Source organism: Dipteris shenzhenensis, chromosome 4 (genome assembly GCF_047967505.1).
Source record: "Dipteris shenzhenensis isolate YYH24624 ecotype China chromosome 4, Dip_SZ_1.0, whole genome shotgun sequence".
NCBI lineage: Eukaryota > Viridiplantae > Streptophyta > Polypodiopsida > Gleicheniales > Dipteridaceae > Dipteris > Dipteris shenzhenensis.
The window spans coordinates 8,865,957-8,889,518 of NC_141599.1; the positions used below are offsets into that span (position 1 = coordinate 8,865,957).

The 23,562-nt window shown below is 42.2% G+C and overlaps 1 protein-coding gene across 1 annotated transcript; it reads right to left on the reverse strand.

Moving 5' to 3' along the window:
- Positions 1 to 18,816: 18,816 nt before the first annotated feature.
- LOC147902422 (pentatricopeptide repeat-containing protein At4g39530-like) lies at positions 18,817 to 22,390 on the reverse strand. Its single transcript, XM_087373468.1, has 3 exons — positions 22,118 to 22,390; positions 21,897 to 21,991; positions 18,817 to 21,810 (listed from the first exon to the last, which is right to left on the reverse strand). The coding sequence occupies exons 1-3, from the start codon at positions 22,197 to 22,199 to the stop codon at positions 18,952 to 18,954; spliced, it is 3,036 nt and encodes a 1,011-aa protein (XP_087229594.1). The 5' UTR covers positions 22,200 to 22,390; the 3' UTR covers positions 18,817 to 18,951.
- Between the last annotated feature and the right edge of the window lie 1,172 nt (positions 22,391 to 23,562).

The following is a 23,562-nucleotide window of genomic DNA, read 5'->3' on the forward strand; positions in this document are numbered from 1 at the left end:
CTCCCTAGTTTGGTGACACAAAGAGGTAAAACTCTTTCTCTCACTAATGATTATGGTTTGACTCCAAAGTGGTGTGTTTCCTAAGTAAAGTGATGTATTTTTGTAAGATTTTTAAGTGGAAAAAGGATACATTGCAGATGGTGGAGGAATGGAAACTAGCTTTGACAAAATTTTGTAGTTAAAGATAAAAAGTAAATAGATTACTTCTAGAGCCTTGTGTTCCTAGGACAATTGGGATTTTCTTCTTACAATAGGTTCCATGTTCTTAAGATGTCGGGGTCCAAGTTCTAGTGTTGATCCCTAGGGCGAAGCTTGAGAGTTCATGGGTTTGTTTTGATTTTATGAAAAGGATTCATGGTTGGGAAACAATGGCATGTCTTGTTTATAGTCCATTTACTCAGGAACTTGCAACCATAGCTAAATGCAATTTAAAGTTGAAGATATTGATGCCCAACTCTTCTTAATAGATTCATGGAAAGAGAAGGATATGGGGTGGTAGAGTTTAAGGGATTCTTTGATGAAGCACAAGCAAGCTGGATAGCAATAAGGACTGTTTTCAATGGTGGTCCAGATAATGTTATGGAAAGTAAGGAAAAGTCTTGCTTGTGGCATTGGGAGAATAATCCACAGAAGCATTCTACGAAGTGTGTCCTATCTCATGATAAGAATTTAAGATGAGATGATGATACTCCTTCAAAATCAAGCATCGTCATCATTGAGGTGGAATTTAAGTCTTTGTGTACATGGTTGGATGAGGGTCATGTGCTCAATGAACGATTGAGGATGATAGAAACGTGGTTGTCTTGGTAGCATATGAGGTTTTCTCATTGGATTGAATATATACTCAAGGTAAGTGTTGTATGTCTCTTTGCATTGAACACTTGTGTATAAAGTGTGTTGAAAATCATAAAACCAACAAACAAGATACTACCTCTGATGGTGTGATGCTAACTACAGAATAGAGATGGATCAAGATGAAAGATACCTTGTTCGAAGAGCTAATTTGGAAAAGTATATCTATGGTACTTGGCTAGCTTCATACAATGGTGTTGAGTACATGTCACTATATGATGCATGTATATCATATTGCATGTGTTCTTAGAATGAGTCTCAACTTCATTCACTACAAGTGTTTACTCTCTCCTTTTTTTTACAATTTTATTGCAATTTGCAATGTATAGTAGTAGCCATGTTGGATATGGGGGTTAGTGAGAGATCTCAACAATGGAAGCAAAATGGAAGAGGTTGAGAGAGAGGGAGATCCAGACGAGAGAGCCATACAAGTTTTGGTGGCTGCAAAACACCCTAATCTTCTTTGTCATTCATTTATATATGTATTTGAGTATTGTACATAATCAGGGTTAAGGTACAGTGGCCTTTAACCCCCACTTAAAGGCTAATGTTCCTTGTCCTCAAGTACCTCCCTGTGATGAAATGGTACCTGACCTCAACGTGTTTGGTCTTTGCATGAAAGACCGTATTTCGTGCTACTTGAATAGCACTCATGGAATCACTATACAAAGTTGGTACACCTGTATGAATTCCAGAGTCTCCCACTAGCCGATCAAGCCATATAGCCTCCTTGCAGCCCTCTATGGCTGCAACATGTTTGGCCTCTGTTGTAGACAAAGCAACACACTTCTTTGCACGAGACATCCATGATACTGCACCACCTATAAAGGTGAACACATAACCAAAAGTGGATCTCCAGCTATCCACATGCCCTGCATAGTCTAAATCTATGTAACCAAGTACACACATCTCTCCTCTGCCAAAGAAGATGCACATCTCCTTGGTACCCTTCATGTACCTCATGATACTTTAGCTGCCTCTATTCTGGATTATCCATAATGCAATGTTTGGTCTAGTAGCTATCATAGCATACATAAGTCTCCCGGCCGCTGATGCATAAGGAACCTTGACCATCATGTCCCTCTTCTCATCTGATTTGGGACTATCTACCTTACTCAGTTTGACATATGGAGGCAATGGAGTATTACATCCTTCCCCCCCTCCATATTGAAATGCTGAAATACTTTTGTAACATAAGAGTTCCTTCTGTGAAAGCCAAAGGAGTGTCCTACTCCGATCACATGTGATGCGCATACCAAGAATATGACCTGTAGGTCCCAAATCACTCATGTCAAAGGCCTCATACAACTTGGCCTTTAATGCATCCAACTCATAAGTGTTCTTGCTAGCCAATAGCATATCATCCACATAAATGCCAAGAGTATCAAGCTATTATCCTTAGCCTTTTTATTGTAGAGGCAGTGTGATGAATCTCACTTCTTCTGAAACCCTAGGACCACCGAATGAAGCATTAAACTTCTGATACCATTCTCTACGCACTTGATTAAGGACATAAGAGACTCTTTTTCAACTTGCAAACCAAATTCTCTTTTTAAGCTCCATATCCTCTACTACCACAAGTCCAAGTATGCATCTAAGTGTGATCATCTTCACAACCAAAGAGAAGATCTTATCAAATTCCACACCTTTCTCTTGCTTGAACCCTTTAGCAACCAAATGGGCCTTATATTTAGTCACATCATCACCCGTGACCTTCATCTTGTAGACCCACTTACATGGCAATTCTTTCTTTCCATGTGGCAAAGAAACCAAGTCCCCAATATTATTTTTCATGAGTGAATTCATCTCTAATTGCATAGCACACTCCCACTTGCACTGATCCTCGTGCATCGTAGCCTCTTTGTAGCAAGAAGGCTCCCCACAATCAGCAACAAGCATCACATAGTCTGCCCCTGGAACAAATCTCTCAGGCGGTCTAGACACTCTAGATGTTCTTCTCAAGGGCATTTCAGATTGTTGTCCGTCCTGCATATCAGCCACATTTGGCTCATCATTTCCACCAATAGATGATCCATCATCTGCCCTTGATTGTGTACCTATGGGAGTACATGGTGGCACCAATTCTTGTACATTCGGTGCACGGTGGATAGCTTGTTGTCTATCACCATATGCGGGTGGATTCACATCCTGGAAAGTGATTCTCCTCATTTCCACATCCCTCATGGGTGTCTTATGCATCTTCTTCTCATTGAAGACCACATCATGGCTTCATATGATCTTCTTTGCTTCTAGATCCCAGAGACGATAGCCCCTCTCTCCACTTTCACCATAACCCAGAAAGATGCATTTCCTAGACATAGGATCTAGCTTCCTCTGAAGCTCTTTTGGCACATGTGCAGTTGCCTCACACCCAAATATATGCCAATGAGAGTAAGAGGGCTTCTTGTGGCTCCATGCCTCCCTCTTAATTCCTTTTCCCCTCCCATGTTAATGCTTCTCCCCTCACGTTCCCTTTCCCCCATGGCTCTCAAAGCATCACCATGTCTAGCATCTAGCCTCATTGCCTTGATTTCTTTTCTTATTAATTGTGTGTGTATGTGTGTGTGTGTGTGTGTGTGTGTGTTACGTGGGTAGGGATTGCTATAATAACAAATGAATATTCCGTTGTTGGTAGCAATTGTCATAATAATGAATATGCCATTGTCAAGAAAGGTAACTATCAAAGTAAGGTAGTAGTTATGAAAAGACAATAAAAAAGAAACTTTTAACCAAGTCATACTACTGAAGTGAAAGAAAAGTTTCACCTATGGTAGCTTGAGCATGGGCAAAATCTTCCTTATCCCCTAAACAAAACAAGATGGAATAAAATCATGTTTTATGTTTGGGATTTTTTTTATCACATTGATGGACTTATAAAAGTTGACAAACTATAGATTAAGCTTGCAGAAAGTTTGATTCTATCTTAGTGGTATGCTTTTGTATGAAGAATGTGCAAATTTTGTAACTATAGGGTATCTAATTTGTATTGATATCAAGTAAGTAAAGATGAGGTATCTATTGAAAGAATAGGGTATATAATTCCAATTGATATTAAGTCAATAAAGATGAGGTAGAAAGTTGCCAACCAATGCTATAACATAACTAACTCTAAGCTAGATACATCGAACTCATGCAAGAATTTCAAAGGAAAATTCAATATGAAAGAGGCACTAAATATAAAGTTGTAGATGCATTATCACTATTAGAATCATGCCTTATATGTTAGCACACAAATGACAAAACACACCCTTAGATTTAAGCCTAGAAATACGAGATCACTGCCTTAGATGCAAACTCGCAAATGTCATTTATTAAAGATCATTGACTCATATGTGAGCTCCCCAAATGTCACAAGGAGCCCTTTTTTTAATGTAGGCCATTTTTTAGTATGTTTGAAATGGTTGATTATGGCATGTAGTTAGCATGAACTCCGCATGCAAAGATTTAGAAATAATAATTTAAAAGGGATCCAATGCCCTTGCTTGAGCTAGCATGCCGAGAGCCAAGACAGCATCGCCTTCTTGGCCTCGTGCAACACTGGCTCGAGCAAGGGCTCTTGGAGTCCTTTTTTTAAATTTTTGTTTAAGGGTTGGTGATGGCATGCAAAGAATTAAACTTTTTTTAAAAAAAGGGCTCCAAGAAGCCATGCTTGATCTGGCACGCCAGGAGCTCGTCTTGGCTCCTGGCGCACCGGATCAAGCATGGGCTCTTGAAGCCCTTTTTTTTTTTTTTATTGAATGGTTGGTTTTGGCATAAACTTTGCATACAAATTAATATTTCTCAATTCATAGTCTATGTATATCCCATGTGCATCCCTTTTCTCATACTTATGATATATCCCAAATGTCACAAGGATCCCCTTTTTTCAATGGAGTTCTTTTTTATTTTTTTAATAAATGGTTGGTTATGGCATGCAATTAGCATGCACTCAGCATGCAAAGATTTAAAAATAATAATAATAATAAAGGGCTCCAAGTCGTCTTGGCTCCTAATGCATTGACCCAAGCAAGGGCTCCCGCTAGAGCTTTTCCCTTTCTTGGAGCCCTCTTTTAATTTGTTTTTTTTGGCTGGTTATGGCATGCACGTAGCATGCACTTAACATGCAAAAAATAAAACAAATTTTTTTAAAAAGGACTCCAAGAGCCCATGCTTGATCTGACACACTAGGAGCCAAGATGGCATCTTGGCTCCTAGCACATCGGATCAAGCATGGGCTCTTTGGTTAGTTATGGCACATACTTGGTATACAAATTCATATTTCTCTATTCATTGTTCATGTATATCCCATGTGCATCCCTTTTCTTGTTGTATAGTTATGATGGGTGCAATGGATTTTGGATGCTAATCATTACAATATGATATGGATATCATAGATCAAGTCTTAATAGATATGTTTTCAAGTTGTTAAGACCTTACATTTCAAACTTATATCCTGTACATTCCACTTCTTTTAATAAAGACATTTAATTGTTTTTCCACCATTTTCCTATGTTCTTACTAAGCTTTGGATGCTTGATTGCCACTTCATAAATGCTATGAGTTTGCATGACCCACCTTTAGTGGGTCTTGTAAACTTTTACCATGGCATGATCCACAAAAGTTACACACACAACACCTAATACCTAATAAGTTCTCTCACCCATGCATGAATTGGTACATTCATGGACGATTGGCACCATTGGGATTCATTAAACAAATAAACACTAAAAATATATATTTGAATATTGGTAATATCCTTGAAAATAAAATTTTTAAAAACACCAATACCATATAAATTATGTAATAAAGAACATGTATCCATTGTTCAAAAAATGATAATTTTAATATTGAGACAAAACCATATAAATTATGTAATAAAGAACATGTATCCATTGTTCAAAAAATGATAATTTTAATATTGAGACAAAACGACTTGTTTTTTACTTTCAATTATCATCCAAAGAACACTGTTGTCATATCCAATGGTCTCCTCACCAAATGTTCATTCAATCTAAAAAAATAATGGGGATGACAATTTGAGATCATGAATAATTGCATCCCAAAATTATCAATGTCAATGCATCATGAAAATCATTAGTATTTACTAAAAATCATTCATTCAAGAACACACACACGCAGGTGCGCACACACACACACACACCTATTTTCTTCCTTACACATCTCTCTCTCTCTCTCTCTCTCTCTCTGCATGACATACATGACACCCTTTAACTTGTATGTTTATTAAATATTATTTATATCATATGTCTTGACTCCTATCATGTACATCCTTGATATGTTGTCTATCCTACCTTATGTGCATGTGGAGATAAAGATGTTATTTTTAGATAAGATAAACTATCAACTAAGGGTATACTAGGGGTGTCTATAACTTGGTTCCACAACACACAATCCTCCATAATATTGAGTGTCAACCAAGCAATTCCTATTGTTAATCATAATTTCTCTAGTGTATAGCACACTAGTTACTCAACAAGAGTAGAACAGAGTGTCAATGAGAGATAATCTAATCAATGTCCCCTAGTTGTAACATATTATCAAAACCAAGGCAAAATGCCAACTTGGGAGCATGATGCTACAATGTCTCAAAATAAGACTAACTACTACTAACTAGAACTTAATAACTATGCAAGATAACTTATGCATGCAAAACAATGCCACATTTGCAATAGAACATCCAAACAAGGGAAGAGTATCACCTAGACAAACAAAAATGAATACGTAATGCATTTATAACACGATGTATTGTACTTGCAACACACTATCCAAAATGGTATAGAGTGTCAACTATGACACCTTACACAATATGATTAAGACATAATCTAACAAAGTTGTAACACAAAATCCCACTGCCTGATATGACATAGAAACATATACAATTTTGCATTTTGTAAATAATAAGAAAGAATATTAAGTTCAACTCAAACTAGAACACACTAGTCTTGAAAGAGTCAAGTGTCAGGCTAAGTCTTAAAAGCATCAAAAGAAATAAAATCTAACATTCTAAAAACAATGGAAGAGCATCTTGTGGGGGTTAAAGGCCATTGTACCTTAACCCCAATTATGTACAATATTCAAACACATACATATAAGGATGACATTGATGATTAGGGTGTTCTACACCCGCCAAAACTTGTGTGGCTCTCTCTTCTGGCTCTCCCTCTCTCTCACCTTCTTCTGTTCCGCTTTCGTTTGTTGAGATCTCTCAACTGGTATCAGAGCGTGGGTGTTCTAACTGAGCTCGGGTGTGAGCCTAGAGCCCAAAATCTAGTGCTACATCTCTGTGGGAGGAAAGAGAAGCTCCGTTGGGTGACTTTACTTGCATCTTGGTGTGCAAGGACCTTGCAGAAACCTTTGGAATTTCTCTGAGTGGGTTTGGAGAAAAAAGACGCTTTTTGATGATTCCCCTAATCCTTTCGATAGCTCAGAGTCCGGAATGACTTACAGAGGCAATCACTGCTTGCTTTTGGTGTCCATAGCACTTTTGGAGTTCAAAAACTCCTTCATTCTTAAATTTTGGATCATTTCATTAGATTTCTGACTCACTATCTCTACTTCAACGTTTTTCTGCCAGTGTGTTGGAACTCGAGTTTGAAGCAACCATTCACAGATCTGTCAGTTTCAGTGGACTTAGGAGGTCCTAAAACTTATGTGTCGCTCATCATTTGCACTCTAGTGGTGTTTACAAATAGGTATGTTTGCAAAAACATTTTTTGCTTCATGTTTGGACCCGATGATTGGGACCACGGTTTTCAAGACTGTCTGTTCCATTGTATTTCGGAGGCCCAAAAACCCCTACGTGCCAGCTCTTGCACAATTCCGTGGAAATTTGAAGAAGTCCCGTCTCTCTAAGGGCACCGAGTCGTCTGTTTCTCTGTCAAAAAATCCATTCAAAGGTTCAAACCTTTAAGTTTTGGATTACAGATCAATTGCAAGGGTTGACTCCCCATTTCCCATTCATCGATTGGGATTTTGGAGTTCTAGTAGAAGAGATATATTTACAAATTTTCTTTCTGAGTCCAATTATGCAGTGACACCCATGTTTTGAGGCATCCAAGGTTCTATTTTTACTAGCAGTCATTGCCGTGGGGCTGTGATTTCTTGGATATACCTTATGCAGGTCACTCTGGTTGCAGTCTGTGTCATGTGCGCTCATTCATTGTTTGCATTGGGTTACAGTGGATGCTTTACAGGCCATTTAGATGCATTGTGATCCTTGTTGGATGTGCTGATAGGCCCAAATTTCCTTATGGGATGCTTTATTGATGGACGTTTAGCACACAAATGCTCTTTTATGCTGAGGGACAGCTTTGACATATTGCAGTGGATGCACAAGTTGTGCTATGATATCTTGGATTAGACATTATTGATGCTTATGCCCATGGATGGTGGTTATGCTTCAGACATTTGGCTCTTATTGACATCGTGTTTACATTGTTTTGTCATTACAGGATGATATTTTCTTTTGGACCAGATTTGCTCATATGGATGCATAGTATATGCACATGAGTCAAATGCATTTTGATGCTTTGACCCTTGAAGTTTAGTGATACTATCCTTCATTTTGGTGTGATTTCTCTCTTGCAGGTACTAGCATTTGGTACTTTGTTTCATTTGTGTCATGACATCCTCTTCCATGTCTAAAAAGAAGTTTGTCAGCATTAAAAAGCTTGATGGGACAAAATTTTCTTTATGGAAAGAACAGATAAGGGATATGCTTATTTAAACAAAGCAGATTAAACCCTTGGTAGGGATTGGAGCTAAACGAGTAAGTCAAAACATCGAGCGACCGCGTTTGAGCAAGCCTAGAGTTTAAGCCATGCTTGTGAGGAACTTTGTCTAAACCTATAGTAGCAATAAATTTTTACTAAAAATGGTTGAATCTACATGACACTATTAGAGATTGTTTTCACTTATTTTTACAAAGATAAAACTTACTATTGGATAACTCATAAATCCATGCAAGTCAGCAATCATTCAATGAATACCAAAGGGAATTTTTTTGGCAACATACAAAGAGAAAACCTATAATTCAACAAATAATAAATCCTTGCAAGTTAGCAATCATTTAATGGATACAAAAGGGGAAATGTTGCAATGTCTACACCTCGAGGCAATCACTCAAATTTATGTAAGGTAGCATGTGAGTTGAAGGGGTTTCTTTATTTTGTGGAGTTACATACAAACAACAATAGACCCACCCATGATATGAAGCTCCTCCTAGCAAAACCCATCACAAATAGCTATTTGTAGTTTATTGATTTTTATGCTACCCATATGATTTGATCCATTTTGTACATGAAATGATCATATGAATAAAATTTTTAAACTATGGAACTAATAAATTATTGATCACCTTATGCGTCTTAAATATAGATCACCTTCATATGTACATGACCATGTATACACCTCTAGTATGGAGGGAGGAAACCAAGGACCTAAACTCTATATGAGAAAAATCCATGGTCATAAGAAAATATAGAGCTTGATAAGGTCTAGCTCTAGCTGTCCATTCACCGAATGTGCAAGAAATGGTGCCACCATGTACTCCCACAGGTATACAATCAAGGGTAGATGATGGATCATCTAATGGTAGAAATGATGAGCCAAATGTGGCTGATATGCAGGCGGGATAATAAACTGAAATGCCCTTGAGAAGAACATCTAGAGTGTCTAGACCGCCTGAGAGATTTGTTCCAGGGGCAGACTATGTGATGCTTACTGATTGCAGGGAGCTTTCTTGCTACAAAGAGGCTACAATGCACAAGGATCAGTGCAAGTGGGAGTGTGCTATGTAATTAGAGATGAATTCACTCATGAAAAATAAGACTTGGGACTTGGTTTCTTTGCCACATGGAAAGAATGCATTGCCATGTAAATGGGTCTACAAGATGAAAGGTAGCAGGTTATGATTTGCCTAAGTACAAGGCCCATTTGGTTGCTAAAGGGTTCAAGCAAAAGAAGGGTTCAAGATGACCACACTTAGATGTGTACTTGGACTTGTGGCAGCAGAGGATATGGAGCTTATGCAGATGGATATCAAGACGGCTTTCTTGCATGGGATTTGCATGAGGAAATTTACATGGTACAGTCGGAAGGCTTTGAACAAAAGGGCAAAGAGAATTTGGTTTGGAAGTTTCAAAGCATCTCTATGGCCTTAAGCAAGTGCCTCGAGAATGGTATCAGAAGTTTGATGCTTTCATTCAGTCCCAAGGTTTCAAAAGAAGTGAGATTGATCACTACCTCTACACTAAAAGGGCTAAGGATAATAGCCTGATACTTCTGGCACTTTATGTGGATGATATGCTATTGGGCTAGCAAGAACACTTATGAGCTGGATGCATTGAAGGTCAAGTTGCATGAGGCGTTTGACATGAAGGATTTGGGACTTGCAGGTCATATACTTAGTATGCGCATCACACATGAGCGGAGTAGGAAACTCCTTTGGCTTTCACAAAAGAAGTATGTTACAAAAGTATTGCAGTGTTTCAATATGGAGGGGGGAAAGGCAATAAGTACTCCATTGCCTGCATATGTGAAACTGAGTCAAACAGATAGTCCCAAATTATATGAGGAGAGGACCATGATGGCCAAGGTTCCTTATGCATTAGCGGTTGGGAGTCTTATGTATGCTATGATAGCTACTAGACCGGACATTGCATTTGCAGTGGGAGTTGTTAGCCGGTATATGGCTAATCCAAGAAAGAGGCATTGGGAGGTAGTTCAGTGCATCATGAGGTACATGAAGGGTACCAAGGATATGTGTAGCTTCTTTGGCAGAGGAGATGCGTGTACTTGGGTACACAGATTTAGACTATGCAGGGCATGTGGATAAAAGGAGATCCACTTCTGGTTATGTGTTCACGTTTGCTGGCGGTGCAATATCATGGATGTCTCACACATAAAAGTGTGTTGCTTTGTCTACCACAGAGGCTGAGTATGATGCAACCACAAAGGGTTGCAAGGAGGCTATATGGCTTGATCAACTAGTGGGAGATTTGGGGATTCATACAGGTGTACCAACATTGCATAGTGATTCCATGAGTGCTATTCAGCTAGCATGGAATCCGGTTCATGCAAAGACCGAACACATTGAGGTCACATACCAATTCATCAGGGAGATACTTGAGGACAAGTGCATAGAGCTTATTAAGGTTCATACAGATGATAACCTTGTAGATATGCTGACGAAGAGTCTATCTAGTCAACAATTTGAGTATTGTCGTGTATTGATGGGCATTGGATAGTATGTCCACTTATTGTTTTTCCTTAAAGGGACATTGGCCTTTAAGTGGAAGGTTGTAGGGGTTAAAGGCCACTGTACCTTAACCCCAGTTATGTACAATACTCAAACACACACATATATATGGATGACATAGAAGATTAGGGTGTTCTACACCCACCAAAACTTGTGTGGCTCTCTCTTCTGGCTCTCCCTCTCTCACCTTCTTCCGTTCCGCTTCCATTGTTGAGATCTCTCACATCCTAAATTTAACTCAGATTCTAACACACTACTCTTAAAAGAAGAGAGTTCAACGCTAGTCTAAGTTTTCTTTTAAAAGCTAAAAGCTAAGTGAAATCACCTAATGCAAGGTTGGAGCCAGCTAGGTGCTTCTCGCAAGAAGGTGCATATGTAGATGGGAGAGTGGAGCAAAGAAGGTATTTGTAAGACTAAGAACTTTACCTTTTTTCCCGATTCTAGTCCACATTATCTGTATGAATGAATAAAGGTTTATTTGTACAAACAAAGTAAAATTTTATTCGTACAAATAAAGTATTCGTATGAAAAAAATAGAATTAAACATTGAAATTAAAAAATAATGCAATTTACATTTTTCTTTTCTTAACATACAAATTAATGCAACTTAGATTCTAACCACCAAGGCTCTTACAAATTTTAAACCTTTTGACTCTTACTTTCAATGTATAAAGGATAAGAAAAATTGAATAAATTGATTAAGTAATGACAAAATATGCTGACCAAAACTTATGCATGCTTAGTTTGGACGATGATGTAATAAGTTGATCAGTTTATAGCTAAACCTATGTGTATGGATTCCTCTTTCCGTGGTTGAAACTTGGGTCCACATTGGGTTTTATTTGGACCTTTAATAGAGAAGATACAAACTCCCAATTCTAATCAAAGAGTCAACTTAAGACTCTAAAGCCTTAATATAAATAGACTTTGGATTACCTTGAATTGGAATGACTTAACGAGACCTAGCTGACCTACGTTGTCAAATTAACTTGACCTAGGATTGGACTCACTAAACTTGAGCTTGACATAACTTGACCTAGGATTGGACTCACTAACTTAACTTGAGCTTGACATAACTTGACCTTGGTTTAGGTTGACCTTCGTTGGTGTATAGATAAGGGGACATAGGGGCTTAGCTAACACTAGGTTATAATTTTGATCCAGTATTAAGTGATGAAAGGACAATGCCATCAATATGCTAGTAAGGATGAATAAAGGAAGTGTACCTTTATATCTTGCCTACTTAGGATGGGCATCATTTCTCTTAGTTTATTAAATTAGTAGTTATTTTGCAGTGCGGTCTATTATCCACCGTGAGATGGAGGTTGTGGCGGCCTGGTCAAGCCTATTGAAAAAGCTAGTCGGCTCTAGAGCCAAGGGCACAACCCCTTGTAGGCTGTATGGTAGCCCCTACATATGGGAGGGGGACAGCCCCTTTATAGGGATATGTGGCAACCCTATGGGCAGGACAGGGGGTCGGCCCACATGTACCAATCAACCAGGGGAGGTGGCTGCCTATATATGCACCCCCCTCCCATACTTGTGGATCATCTCAGTGGAGCATTTAGTGCCTATTCAGTAGAGCGTTTCCCAAGCTCTTGTGGGCTTTTGTCCTAAGATCCCTTGCAATCTCTCTTATTTCTTTCTTCCCTCTCCAGTTTTGCTTCTGTGTTTTTTGCTCTCTCTCTCTCCATCTTTCCATTTCTGTTCAAATCCGCTACACTTCTCACATGGTTATAGAGCAACGATTGGCTAGAGACCCAAAACATGGAGGGAGTGTTGAGCTAGCAAACTGAGAGGAGGTTTAGGGCTACTATTGTGAGGAGTGTGCAGAGGTGTGGACTGTATGAGTGCCAAGGAAGGCGTGGTTTTTTTGAAGGGTGGTTTCAGATCCAAAAGTAGTTCTTGAGGGTCGGGACATCGAAGGTGTGAAGGTACTTAGGCCCCAAGCCTCCATCATCCTCGTCAGCCCTCTCCTCTCCTTTTTCCAGTCACAATCCCCTTCTCTACCTTCTTTCCCATCCACTCTCTCTTCCAGTTCGACTCTCTCTTCACTCCAACGTATCTACTCTGGCCAAGATGGCGGAGAGTAAGGAAAAAATTCCAGGTTTTCTCACCTTTCCAATCTACCGTCAATTGAATGGCCCAATTACAGGGTCTGGCGGATCATGACAGAGTCCGTGCAGTTGTATGATTTGGCAGAATTGATATTGGTGGGAGTTGACAGGCCTGATCCCCTTGTGTCCACCAACCTAGGGATCTTGCAGGAGGCGAGACCCTGTCTCAGATGTGGGACCATGCCAATGCACGGGTATGGTCCTTCATATTTCTAGGCTGCACTCCTTAAGTGATTAATCACATGAAGCATATGACGGTGGCCAAGCCAAAAGTATCTAGGCGCATTTGGTGTCCGTGTACAATCGAACCTCTCCCATGAAGAGGGTCTCTTTGGAAGTTTAGATGAGATTGTTGGATCCCACAAAGTCTACCTCGATGCGGGAGCAGTTATAGGAACTTCAGCAAAGAGATCCTCTAGGGGGGGAAGCAGATATCTTCCAAGGACATGGCCATAACATTGCTCTCTCAACTATGCTCTCTCAACTATCTTCTCAGTAAGCTGCACTCTATTCGTCCTTGATAACCAATGGAAGGATGAATACATTGGCCTGGGAGGAACTGGTCCCAGTCATCGACAAGGAGAGATTTGTACACCGTACCTATGGCAGTCGCTCTGAGGCTTTCTCAGCTAAGCAGAAGGGCAGGAAAAAGTTGATAGCTGAGGAAAGGGAAGCACTCAAGGCCTCACGTACATGTAAACATTGTGGCCAGAAAGGTCATTATTGGAGGTAGAAACCTCAAAGGATCAATGAGGGGACTAGCGAGCAAAAGGCCGGTTCTACAGCCACCACATCAATTGTTCCAACCTTCTAGTAGCACGAGGTAGGATGTGCTATCAGTAGGCTTTCTAGATCCGAATGGATGATTGAATGCTTGTCAGTGGCAGCAGGACCTGCCGGTTAGATGCAGTGGTGAAGGAGTCTTCGATTGAGGCAGGCTTTCGGGCAGCACCTCGAGCCACAAGGAGTTGTTCCCGCTGACTCAGGTGGCAGTTTGTTACAAGTATGTATTTTGTTTGGATGTCATGATCTGGCAAATCTAGAGGGGGTCTCCTCGTGTGCTCTTACAGATATTGTCAGATGAGTTGTTGGAGATCCGAATGAATGCTAGTGTGGGAATCTAGACACATAGATTGATCCTTGTAAGCTGTTGGAAGCCCATTGTATCTGGAGCACAGAGGTTATTCGATCTGGGAGCTGTACACCAGTTAGGACCTAAGAGGGGGCTGTATAGCTCCGAGAATACAGTTGCTCATGCAGGAAAGCAGAGCATGCACCGATGGCAGTATCAATTTGATTATTGTACCAGATGGATTATTGTACCAATATGGGACCAGAGGAGATGGCCTAGCACCTGAGGCCTGGGAGCAACAATGCCAGGTTTCCAATGATCATGCCGAGACGGTTCGTGCCAAGAGGGGGGCTTCATTGACAGTAGCGGTGGTGGCGTTCAACAACGGAGCATCACACGACAAAATCCTCTGGTTGTTCCAGCAGCACACCCAGCTCCCTGGACATCATGTTCTATCCAGAAGCTGAGAGGGGGTGTTGGAGGTCAACAGGGAGAGAGGACCTTGCTTGTGGGTGTGCCCACCCCGTGAGAGGTTAGATTAGGCTGAGTGAGGGCCTTGTTGTGGGTGTGCCCGCCCCCCGTGAGGGTAGAGTAGGGTAAGGCTGAGGGCCGATCTGTGCCCCACCTAGGGTCCATATAGGCCTGCTGGATGCCACGTGGCAGCCTCTGATGAGGTGCTTCTTGCTGGCCAGGTGTGGGAGCCTACGTGGCCACTCGTAGAGCAGGCGATCCACCTCTTGGAGGCCTTTGATAGGCTGAGGTGGGCAAACCTGCTGGTCGGCCACCTAGGCCTACTAGTCGGGCCATGGAGGGTAGGAGGAGAGGGCCTTGCTTGTGGGTGTGCCACCCCGTGACAGATTAGGTTAGGCTGAGTGAGGGCATTTGTTGTGGGTGTGCCCATCCCCTGTGAAGGTAGAGTAGGGTAGGGCTGAGGGCAGATCTGCACAATGTGGAGGCCCCACCAATGTGGAGGCCCCACCCAGGGTCCATATAGGCCTGCTGGATGCCACGTGGCAGCCTCTGATGAGGCACTTCTTGCTGGCCAGGTGTGGGAGCCTGCATGGCCACTCGTAGAGCAGGCAATCGACCCCTTAGAGGCCTTTGATAGGCTGAGGTCGGCCGACCTGCTGGTCAGCCACCTAGGCCCACTAGTCAGGCCATGGAGGGTAAGGGGTCAGGCTGTGTGCAGCAGCCCTTATAGGGCAGGAGGCTGTAGCGGACTGGTCGGCCCTGTTGGGCAGCTCTAAATCCAGGGGCACAGCCCCTTGTAGGGCTGCGTGGCAGCCCCTACATATGGCAGGGGGGCAGCCCCTTTCTAGGACTGCGTGGCCACCTAGGCCCGCTAGTCAGGCCATGGAGGGTAGGGGGTCAGGCTGTGTGCAGCAGCCCTTATAGGGCAGGAGGCTGTCGCGGACTGGTCGGCCCTGTTGGGCAGCTCTAAATCCAGGGGCACAGCCCCTTGTAGGGCTGCCACGCAGCCCTACATATGGCAGGGGGGCAGCCCCTTTCTAGGACTGCGTGGCAGCCCCTATGGTCACGAGAGGAGGTCAACCCACCTACAGCAGGGGTCAGCCCACCTACAGCAGGGGGTCGGCCCACATGTACCAACCAACAAGGGGGGTGGCTCCCTATATATAGGCTCCCTCGCACAGTTGTGGATCATCTCAGTGTGGAGTATTTGGTGCCTATTCAGCAGAGGTTTTCCCGAGCTCTTGTGGGGTTTTGTCTTGAGATCCCTTGCAGTCTCTCTTGTTTCTTTCTCCCCTCTCCAGTTTTGCTTGTTTGTGGTTTGCTCGCTCTCTCTCTCCATTTCTGTTCAGACCGCTGCCCTTCTCACAGAAAGTTGGGTCCAGATTGGGTTTAATTTGGACCTTAAATAGAGAAGATAGATTTTTCATTTTGATCAAAGATTCAGCTTGAGAGTTTAAGTCTTAAGATATATAGACTTTGGATGGAATGACTTAACTAGACCTAGTTGACTTACGTTGTCAGATTAACTTGACCTAGTTATAAAGATTGGTGATTCTTGTAATAAGCATGGGCATAGTTGCAAACATTTGGATTACCAGGACAGAAGGCTAGCATATGCACTCACATAAGGTCTTACTCAATTCCAACATGCAGATTTGCAGACAAGTGAGACGTGAGTATTCTAAAAATCATGCGAGTGTTAGATAAGGTATGTGGGTACCAAGTTGACTTACAAGAGGCACATGAATGTCTCTAAGCTCTCTATGGGAGACAATGTGAGCTAATCAGTTCTATTAAACCATGCTTTAATAAGCTTTGAAATTGCAACAACTGCCACACTCAAGCTCTTTAAGAGCATTTCCAGCACTTAGCACATGTTCAATAATGGATTGATACCACGTTGAGAGAGTGGGAGAGAGATGAGTACACATGAGGGACTAGCTCTTACGATACACATTAAGGGGATAAAAATAAGTAGTTCTGGTGTTGTTACGGTTATGTCCCTTGAGCCATATAGTTTGTCCAATTTTCCATATGTTCCAAAAGACCCCTTTTGCACCTCTTTGTGCATGTAGAGGTTGTCGTACTTCAAATAATTGACAAAGCTACAAAATGTGTTTGTATGGCATGTTAATTGTTTGGCACCACTCCATCTCAGTGCTCCTGCACATCTACATCAAAGCTTTGCCATGTTTATATACAGAATGAAACTTCGAAACATAAGATACTCTCTAGAGTTCACAAAAACAAACCTGCAGGCGAGTGACAATGAGAGGGAGAGAGCAGGGAGAGGAATGGAGAGGGAGATATATACTGGGAAAAACAGATCAGGAGCGAGTGGAAGACATGAGGAGAGAGGAGAGAGGAGAGATGAAGAGAGAGAGGGAGGGATATATGATATGATTGTATTAAAGTACGCTTGAGACCCTTCAGGATCTATGGGACTGGTACTACCCTTCTGGTACAACTGGCTGTGGTATGAATACTTTTGAAGGATATGCCATCATGCCTCAGACCCATACATGTGTGGGTGTGCTGCAGACAATATATGATGGATTGGTGGATGTTGCGCTAGTAATTTAGCCTGAAGATTAGTAGCTTGTTCACATATATATAGATGAATCCAGGAACATGCGCAAACTCATTCTCTAAAAACATCACACATTGTGCAGTTTCAATCTCATAATAGTCACTCATAAGGTTGAAAACTATATACTCCATGCATAGCAGGGACTAGCTAGTATACATCCCCACCAATGTCATCAGCGCCCAACAGTGGGTGTAGACCATAGTTTAACATATGATCTCACACATACAAATCCACACACCCACACATAGTTGAGCATCCATTTATACAAAGGTCTTCGTCCTGAGTTTCGGTCAGCACTCCGAAGGTCAAGGGCAGACTCAGCCATGGGAAGTAGCTCATTCACAATGCAATTTTACATGCAATCCCATGTGAGTTTGACACCTCCCCTTTTTTCCTCTTTACGAGTCCCTTGTGGAGAAAGAGTTATATATGTTGTTCTAAAGTCCAAAAATCTACACAGAAAATAAAGAGAAAACGGAAGAGGTAACAAAAAGATTTTAAAAAACAAAAGGAAGACATACTTAGCAAGCAAATCAACACCTATGTCGTCATCAGTGCCCAAGCATAAGCAGTTATACTGGGTTTCTAAAGACCCACAGAGTCTCTTGGGCAAACCCAGTGCTTACAAAAATACGTCACATAAACAAAAGAGAAAGAAAACAAGAAATAAAGAAGAAACAATAAGCAAAAATAAACAAGCAAATCAAGAAACAAAATCTTCCAAAAAACAGGAATAAAATCTCTCTCTCTCACACACACACACACATGTAGCCAAATCTTGGAGGGAGTTTAACTAGAACAGAACATTGAATACAGCACTCCTTCCAAGAGTTCCCCTATGGTGAACTAATTATATGAGAGTGCTGAACTGCTGTTAGTTTGCTCTCTCTCATATACTAATATTGTAATCATCAATCCTATAATCTACATGTTTCACTTCAATGATCATAGATAATACCATTTTGATTACACATGATATTCTATGAGGATGATCATAAAAATCACCCAAGGGATTCGAAAGTGATAAGAAATCTGTCCAAAAGAAATAGCACTGCACCCACAAGAATCACCAAAATATCACCAACTGTAATTTGCAGAAATCATTGAAATTGCAATTTTTATTTCTAAAGATGCAGATTCAGGCATTTACCATCTCTTATAAAAGTATTACACAGATTAGCATCTGACCCAATGTCATACTCTTGAGTACACCTACCTGTCTTTCCATCATTTTAGTACGAACATTTCAAATAAGAGACACACCAACTGCTATAGTTGCACTACCATCATCAATAATCCCACATGCACACTTTCCTTCCTTGGAAGACATGAAATGGTTTGCATCCCTGAAAAGAAGGTGGCCTGCTTTGCCATTGATATTAGCGCAGTGACCCCATGAGAGTCATTAGGTGCTCCTTGCGAATATTGATTAGTCATCTTCTCAGTGTGCCCACATAACCCATCTTTCCTTAACAGAGATGTCACTGACACCCAATCAATATCTAACAAATACCCACCCTCCCTCCTTTTAAGGGAAATATATACTAGCTTTGCAAGCATATTTTTCCTTTGGGAAAACAGACTGAACAATTCAACCAACTTCAGACACCAACCTTGGCCTAGCTTCTTCCATGCCTGTTCTCATTGCCTCAACGTACTTCTCGTCCTCGTGCATGTGGGTATCTGCATAGATGTTTGACATCAAAACATAAGCTGCAGCATCCTTATCATCCAATTGCGTCGCATGTTCAAAGGCCAGTCTTCCAAGCTCCACATTACCCCACTTTCGACAAGCACCCAGCAAAGTATGCCACATCACAAGATTAGGATGGAAGGGCATCTTCTTCACCATCGCTATTGCCTCATCTAATTGACCTGCACGGCCAAGGAGATCAACCATACAAGAATGGTGCTTAATGGTTGGAGTGATACCATAGTCTTTGGTCATGACATCAAAATACTTCTGGCCCTTATCCACTAAACCTGCGTGACTGCATACAGTAAGAGCTACAAGGAATACGACCCTGCCTGGCTTAATGCCTTCTTTCATCATTCTCTCAATCATATGGAAAACACTTTCACTTTCTCCTAGCTGGGCATACCCTGTGATTATTGCATTCCAGGAGACTTCATTTTGAATAGGCAGCTTGTCAAATGCTTCTCGTGCTTTTATGAGCGAGCCACATTTGGCATACATATCCACCAAAGTGTTGCCAACAATAAGATCCCTTTCCAACCCCTTTCTGGCAATTTCAGCATGTATTATCTGTCCCCTGTCAATGGCTCCTATGCTCCCACAAGCTTTCAAGCTGCAAACAAATGTGACTGCATTTGGAGAGGCACCCTCCAGTTGCATCTGTTCAAAACAGTCCAGCGCTTCCTCACCGAACCCATGTTCAGCATATCCTGCAATTAATGCATTCCACGCAATTAAGCCGCGAACTGGCAACTCATCAAACAGTTCCTGTGCCTTTGCAAGCGAGCCACATTTGGCATACATATCCACCAAGGTGTTGCCAATAAAAAGATCTCCTTGCAGCCCCTTTCTAGCAATCTCAACATGTATTTCTCGGCCCTGGTCTACAGCTCCAATGCTGCCACAAGCTTTCAACCTGCAAACAAAGGTGACAGCATTTGGAGATACCCCTTCCAAATGCATCTGTTCAAAACAGTTCAGTGCTTCCTGACCAAGGCCATGCTCTGCATATCCTGCGATTAATGCGTTCCATGAGACTACATCTCGAACTGGCAGCTTGTCAAATACTTCCTGTGCTTTTGCAAGCGAGCCGCATTTGGCATACATATCCACCAAAGTGTTGCCAACAATAAGATCTGTTTCCAATCCCTTCCTGGCAATCGCAGCATGTATTTCTCTGCCCTTGTCTATGGCTCCTATGCTGCCACAAGCTTTCAAGCTGCAGATAAATGTGACTGCATTTGGAGAGACACCCTCCAGTTGCATCTGGTCAAAACAGTTGAGCGCTTCCTCACCCAGACCATGTTCAGTATATCCTGTGATAATTGCATTCCATGACACTACATCTTGGACTGGCAGCTTGTCTAACAGTTCCCGTGCTTTTGCAAGTGAGCAGCATTTGGCGTACATATCCACCAAGATATTTCCCACAGTAAGATCTCGTTCCAACCCCTTTCTTGCAATCTCACTGTGTATTTCTCTGCCCTTGTCTATGGCTCCTATGCTCCCACAAGCTTTCAAACTGCAAATAAATGTGACTCCATTTGGAGAAACGCCTTCCAGTCGCATCTCTTCAAAACAATTCAAAGCTTCATCACCAAGACCGTGTTCAACAAATCCTGTGATCAGTGCATTCCATGAGACTACATTTTGTACTGGCAGCTCATCAAACACTTCTTGTGCTTTCGAAAGTGAGCCACATTTGGCATACATATCCACCAAGGTGTTGCCAACAAAAAGATCTCTTTCCAGCCCCTTTCTAGCTATCTCAGTGTGTACTTTTCGGCCCTTGTCTATGGCACCTATGCTGCCGCAAGCTTTCAAGCTGCAAACAAATGTGACAGCATTTGGGGTGACACCCTCAATCTGCATCAGTTCAAAACAGTTCAGCGCTTCCTCACCAAGATCATGCTCGGCATATCCTGTTATAAGTGCAGTCCATGTGACTACATTTCGAAGTGGCAGCTTGTCAAACACCTCCTGTGCTTTTGCAAGCGAGCCACATTTGGCATACATATCCAACATGGTGTTGCCAACAAAAACATCTCTTTCCAAGCCCTCTCTAGCAATCTCAGCATGTATTTCTCGGCCTCTTTCCACATCCTTCAGCCTATTACAAGCCTTCAGTAGGGCCACAAAGGTATAGTTGCTAGGATGTACAGAATCTTCTTGCATTTTCTGGTACAGGTTGAGGGCATGCTTTGATTCCCCACATTCAACATATCCCATGATGAGAGAAGACCAAGAATATACATTCCTATCAACCAGCCTGTCAAAAACCTGCTGAGCATCGCACATGCTTCCAACTTGCACCAACATTGGGACAAGGTAGTTCTCAAGACATTTATGATCTTCCAGCCCATTTTTGCACATGTAGACATGCAAGCGATTAGTACACGCTAAACTTTCCTTCTTTCTGCACTTACGCAAAATGCATGTAAGGTTCTCAACTGAAGGCAGCTGGGACATCCGTTCCATAGATGCCAGAGCTTGCTCTAAGCTAAGCGCCTCCCAGCCACTCTTCTCTCTCACTTTAGATGCAGTCACCTGTCCTCCAGCCCAATAGCCGGCCTGGCCATGCTCCATCAAGCCACGGCCTTCAAAATTTGACTGGCCCTGACCCATGGTGGATGCCTTGCCTCTGGAGTCTTTTTTCCCAACCATGTCCGTAACGCAACCTGGATTGTACCAACCGTCTATCCACAGCGACTCCTTTTTACTCTTATGTTTGAAATCTGGAGAGCATGGGTTTCTCTGTTAAGAATCACAACAAACTCATGAGACTACCAATCTACAGCTTTACAGTGCAAACCATCAGCTCAGAATCGGCTCACACTTACTTTGCTCTGTAGATTGTCCCAGTGCTGGGCAGGATCCGTGAAATGTTCTTTCCATACGCGCTCGGTACGTAAGCTATCTGCGACGCATGACCACACTGAAAATACAATTCCCACAATGGGATATGGGTTTTAAAAACACTGTTATCCATTTTACAGCTAAATTACCAAAAAACTCAGACGAAAAATGTAAATCGCGAGAAATTTCAATAGCTGCGAAATACCTGAACGCGTCTGCAGCGTGGGGAAGTGGAGGTGTAGATCTCCGCTTCGGAAAGCCCACTGCCAGGGACGATAAGGCCGCATAGTTGTGTTGCGTATGAGAGGGATCCTGCATACATATCCATTATCTCGTGGGCCGAAGGAACGCACTCGGGTAGTGTATGAAAGAAACCCAGATGAGTATATATAACACTCTCAGATGCGTTGTCGTGGTTCACACCAGAGGATATGGACTGGGCCAATCATGTTAACGTTCGGACTAGTCCACCTTCGAGTGGGCCAATCATGAAACGGCTGTAGGTAGAATGGACCAATCATGTAATGGTTGGAGGAGTTGGCTACGTAGTCATGGGCCGTATGAGAGGGATCCAGCATAGATGTCCATTATCTCAGGCCACAGGAACACACTCACAGACTGTATGGAACAAAAGCAAGAGTCCACCAATGCATATATAACTCTAAGGGTGGGTTCATACCAATCCCCCCTCGGAGGAAATAGAATCGGAGGATTGCTGTCGAGTGTGGTGGTTCACACTATAACGGTTGGAGAAGTTGTTGGGCAGCTGTCATGGGCCCGACACAAATCTTTGTGTCAATGTCCAGGCCCGTCCTTCCTATTGGACAAACTAGGACGGCAACCCTTCACACCACCTTTTAGAGGATGGCCAACGTGTGGTGTGACCCCAGCCTCAAGGTGTTTATAAACTACAGGCACCCTTTCCCGCCCATGGTGGATTGAATGTATTTGGACTGTGGTGGACGGGCAATCTTGCCTGTCCATGATTGATGGGCATGCCCCTAGTGGGGTAGTCTGTAAGCACCCTCAATCAGTTCCCCCAATTGAAAAGAATTCAAAAATGTCTTTTTTTTAATCCTTACTTTGGTAATTTTATTAAAAGAGGAGGAAAATTTGGCTACCAAGAGAGGGACACAGTTGCTCATGGCCCACGCTACTAGGCAACTACATTGTAACAAAAAAGAACTAACAAAAAGATCACTTAGATGGGAATTAACTAGCCCATCTTTTTGTTGGTTAAGAAAGGCAGATCTTGCAGATTCACCTTCCAGACAATAAGAACTACTAATGCCCTATGGCCAAAGACCTATCCAAATGCCGAAACACCAATTGATTCCTAACCATCCACATAGCAAGCAAAACAATAGTAGGAATGTATAACTAGCATGCCACTAACATTGAGGGGGGGACACCTGCCAAAGCAAGTTTCCATCAAGGAGGACTTAAAGAGAACCAAGCCATTAGCCCTGATTTACGCACAGCCACTTCCACCCTCTACTTTGGGCAGACCCACATCAAATGGCATACCATCTTGAAACCTTACTACACAAAGGGCAAACCGGGTCTACACCCATCCATTTGGCCAATCAACCTCAAATTGGCATCCCTAATGTAGGCAGACCAGTGTCGCGAACATCGCCTCAAGCACCC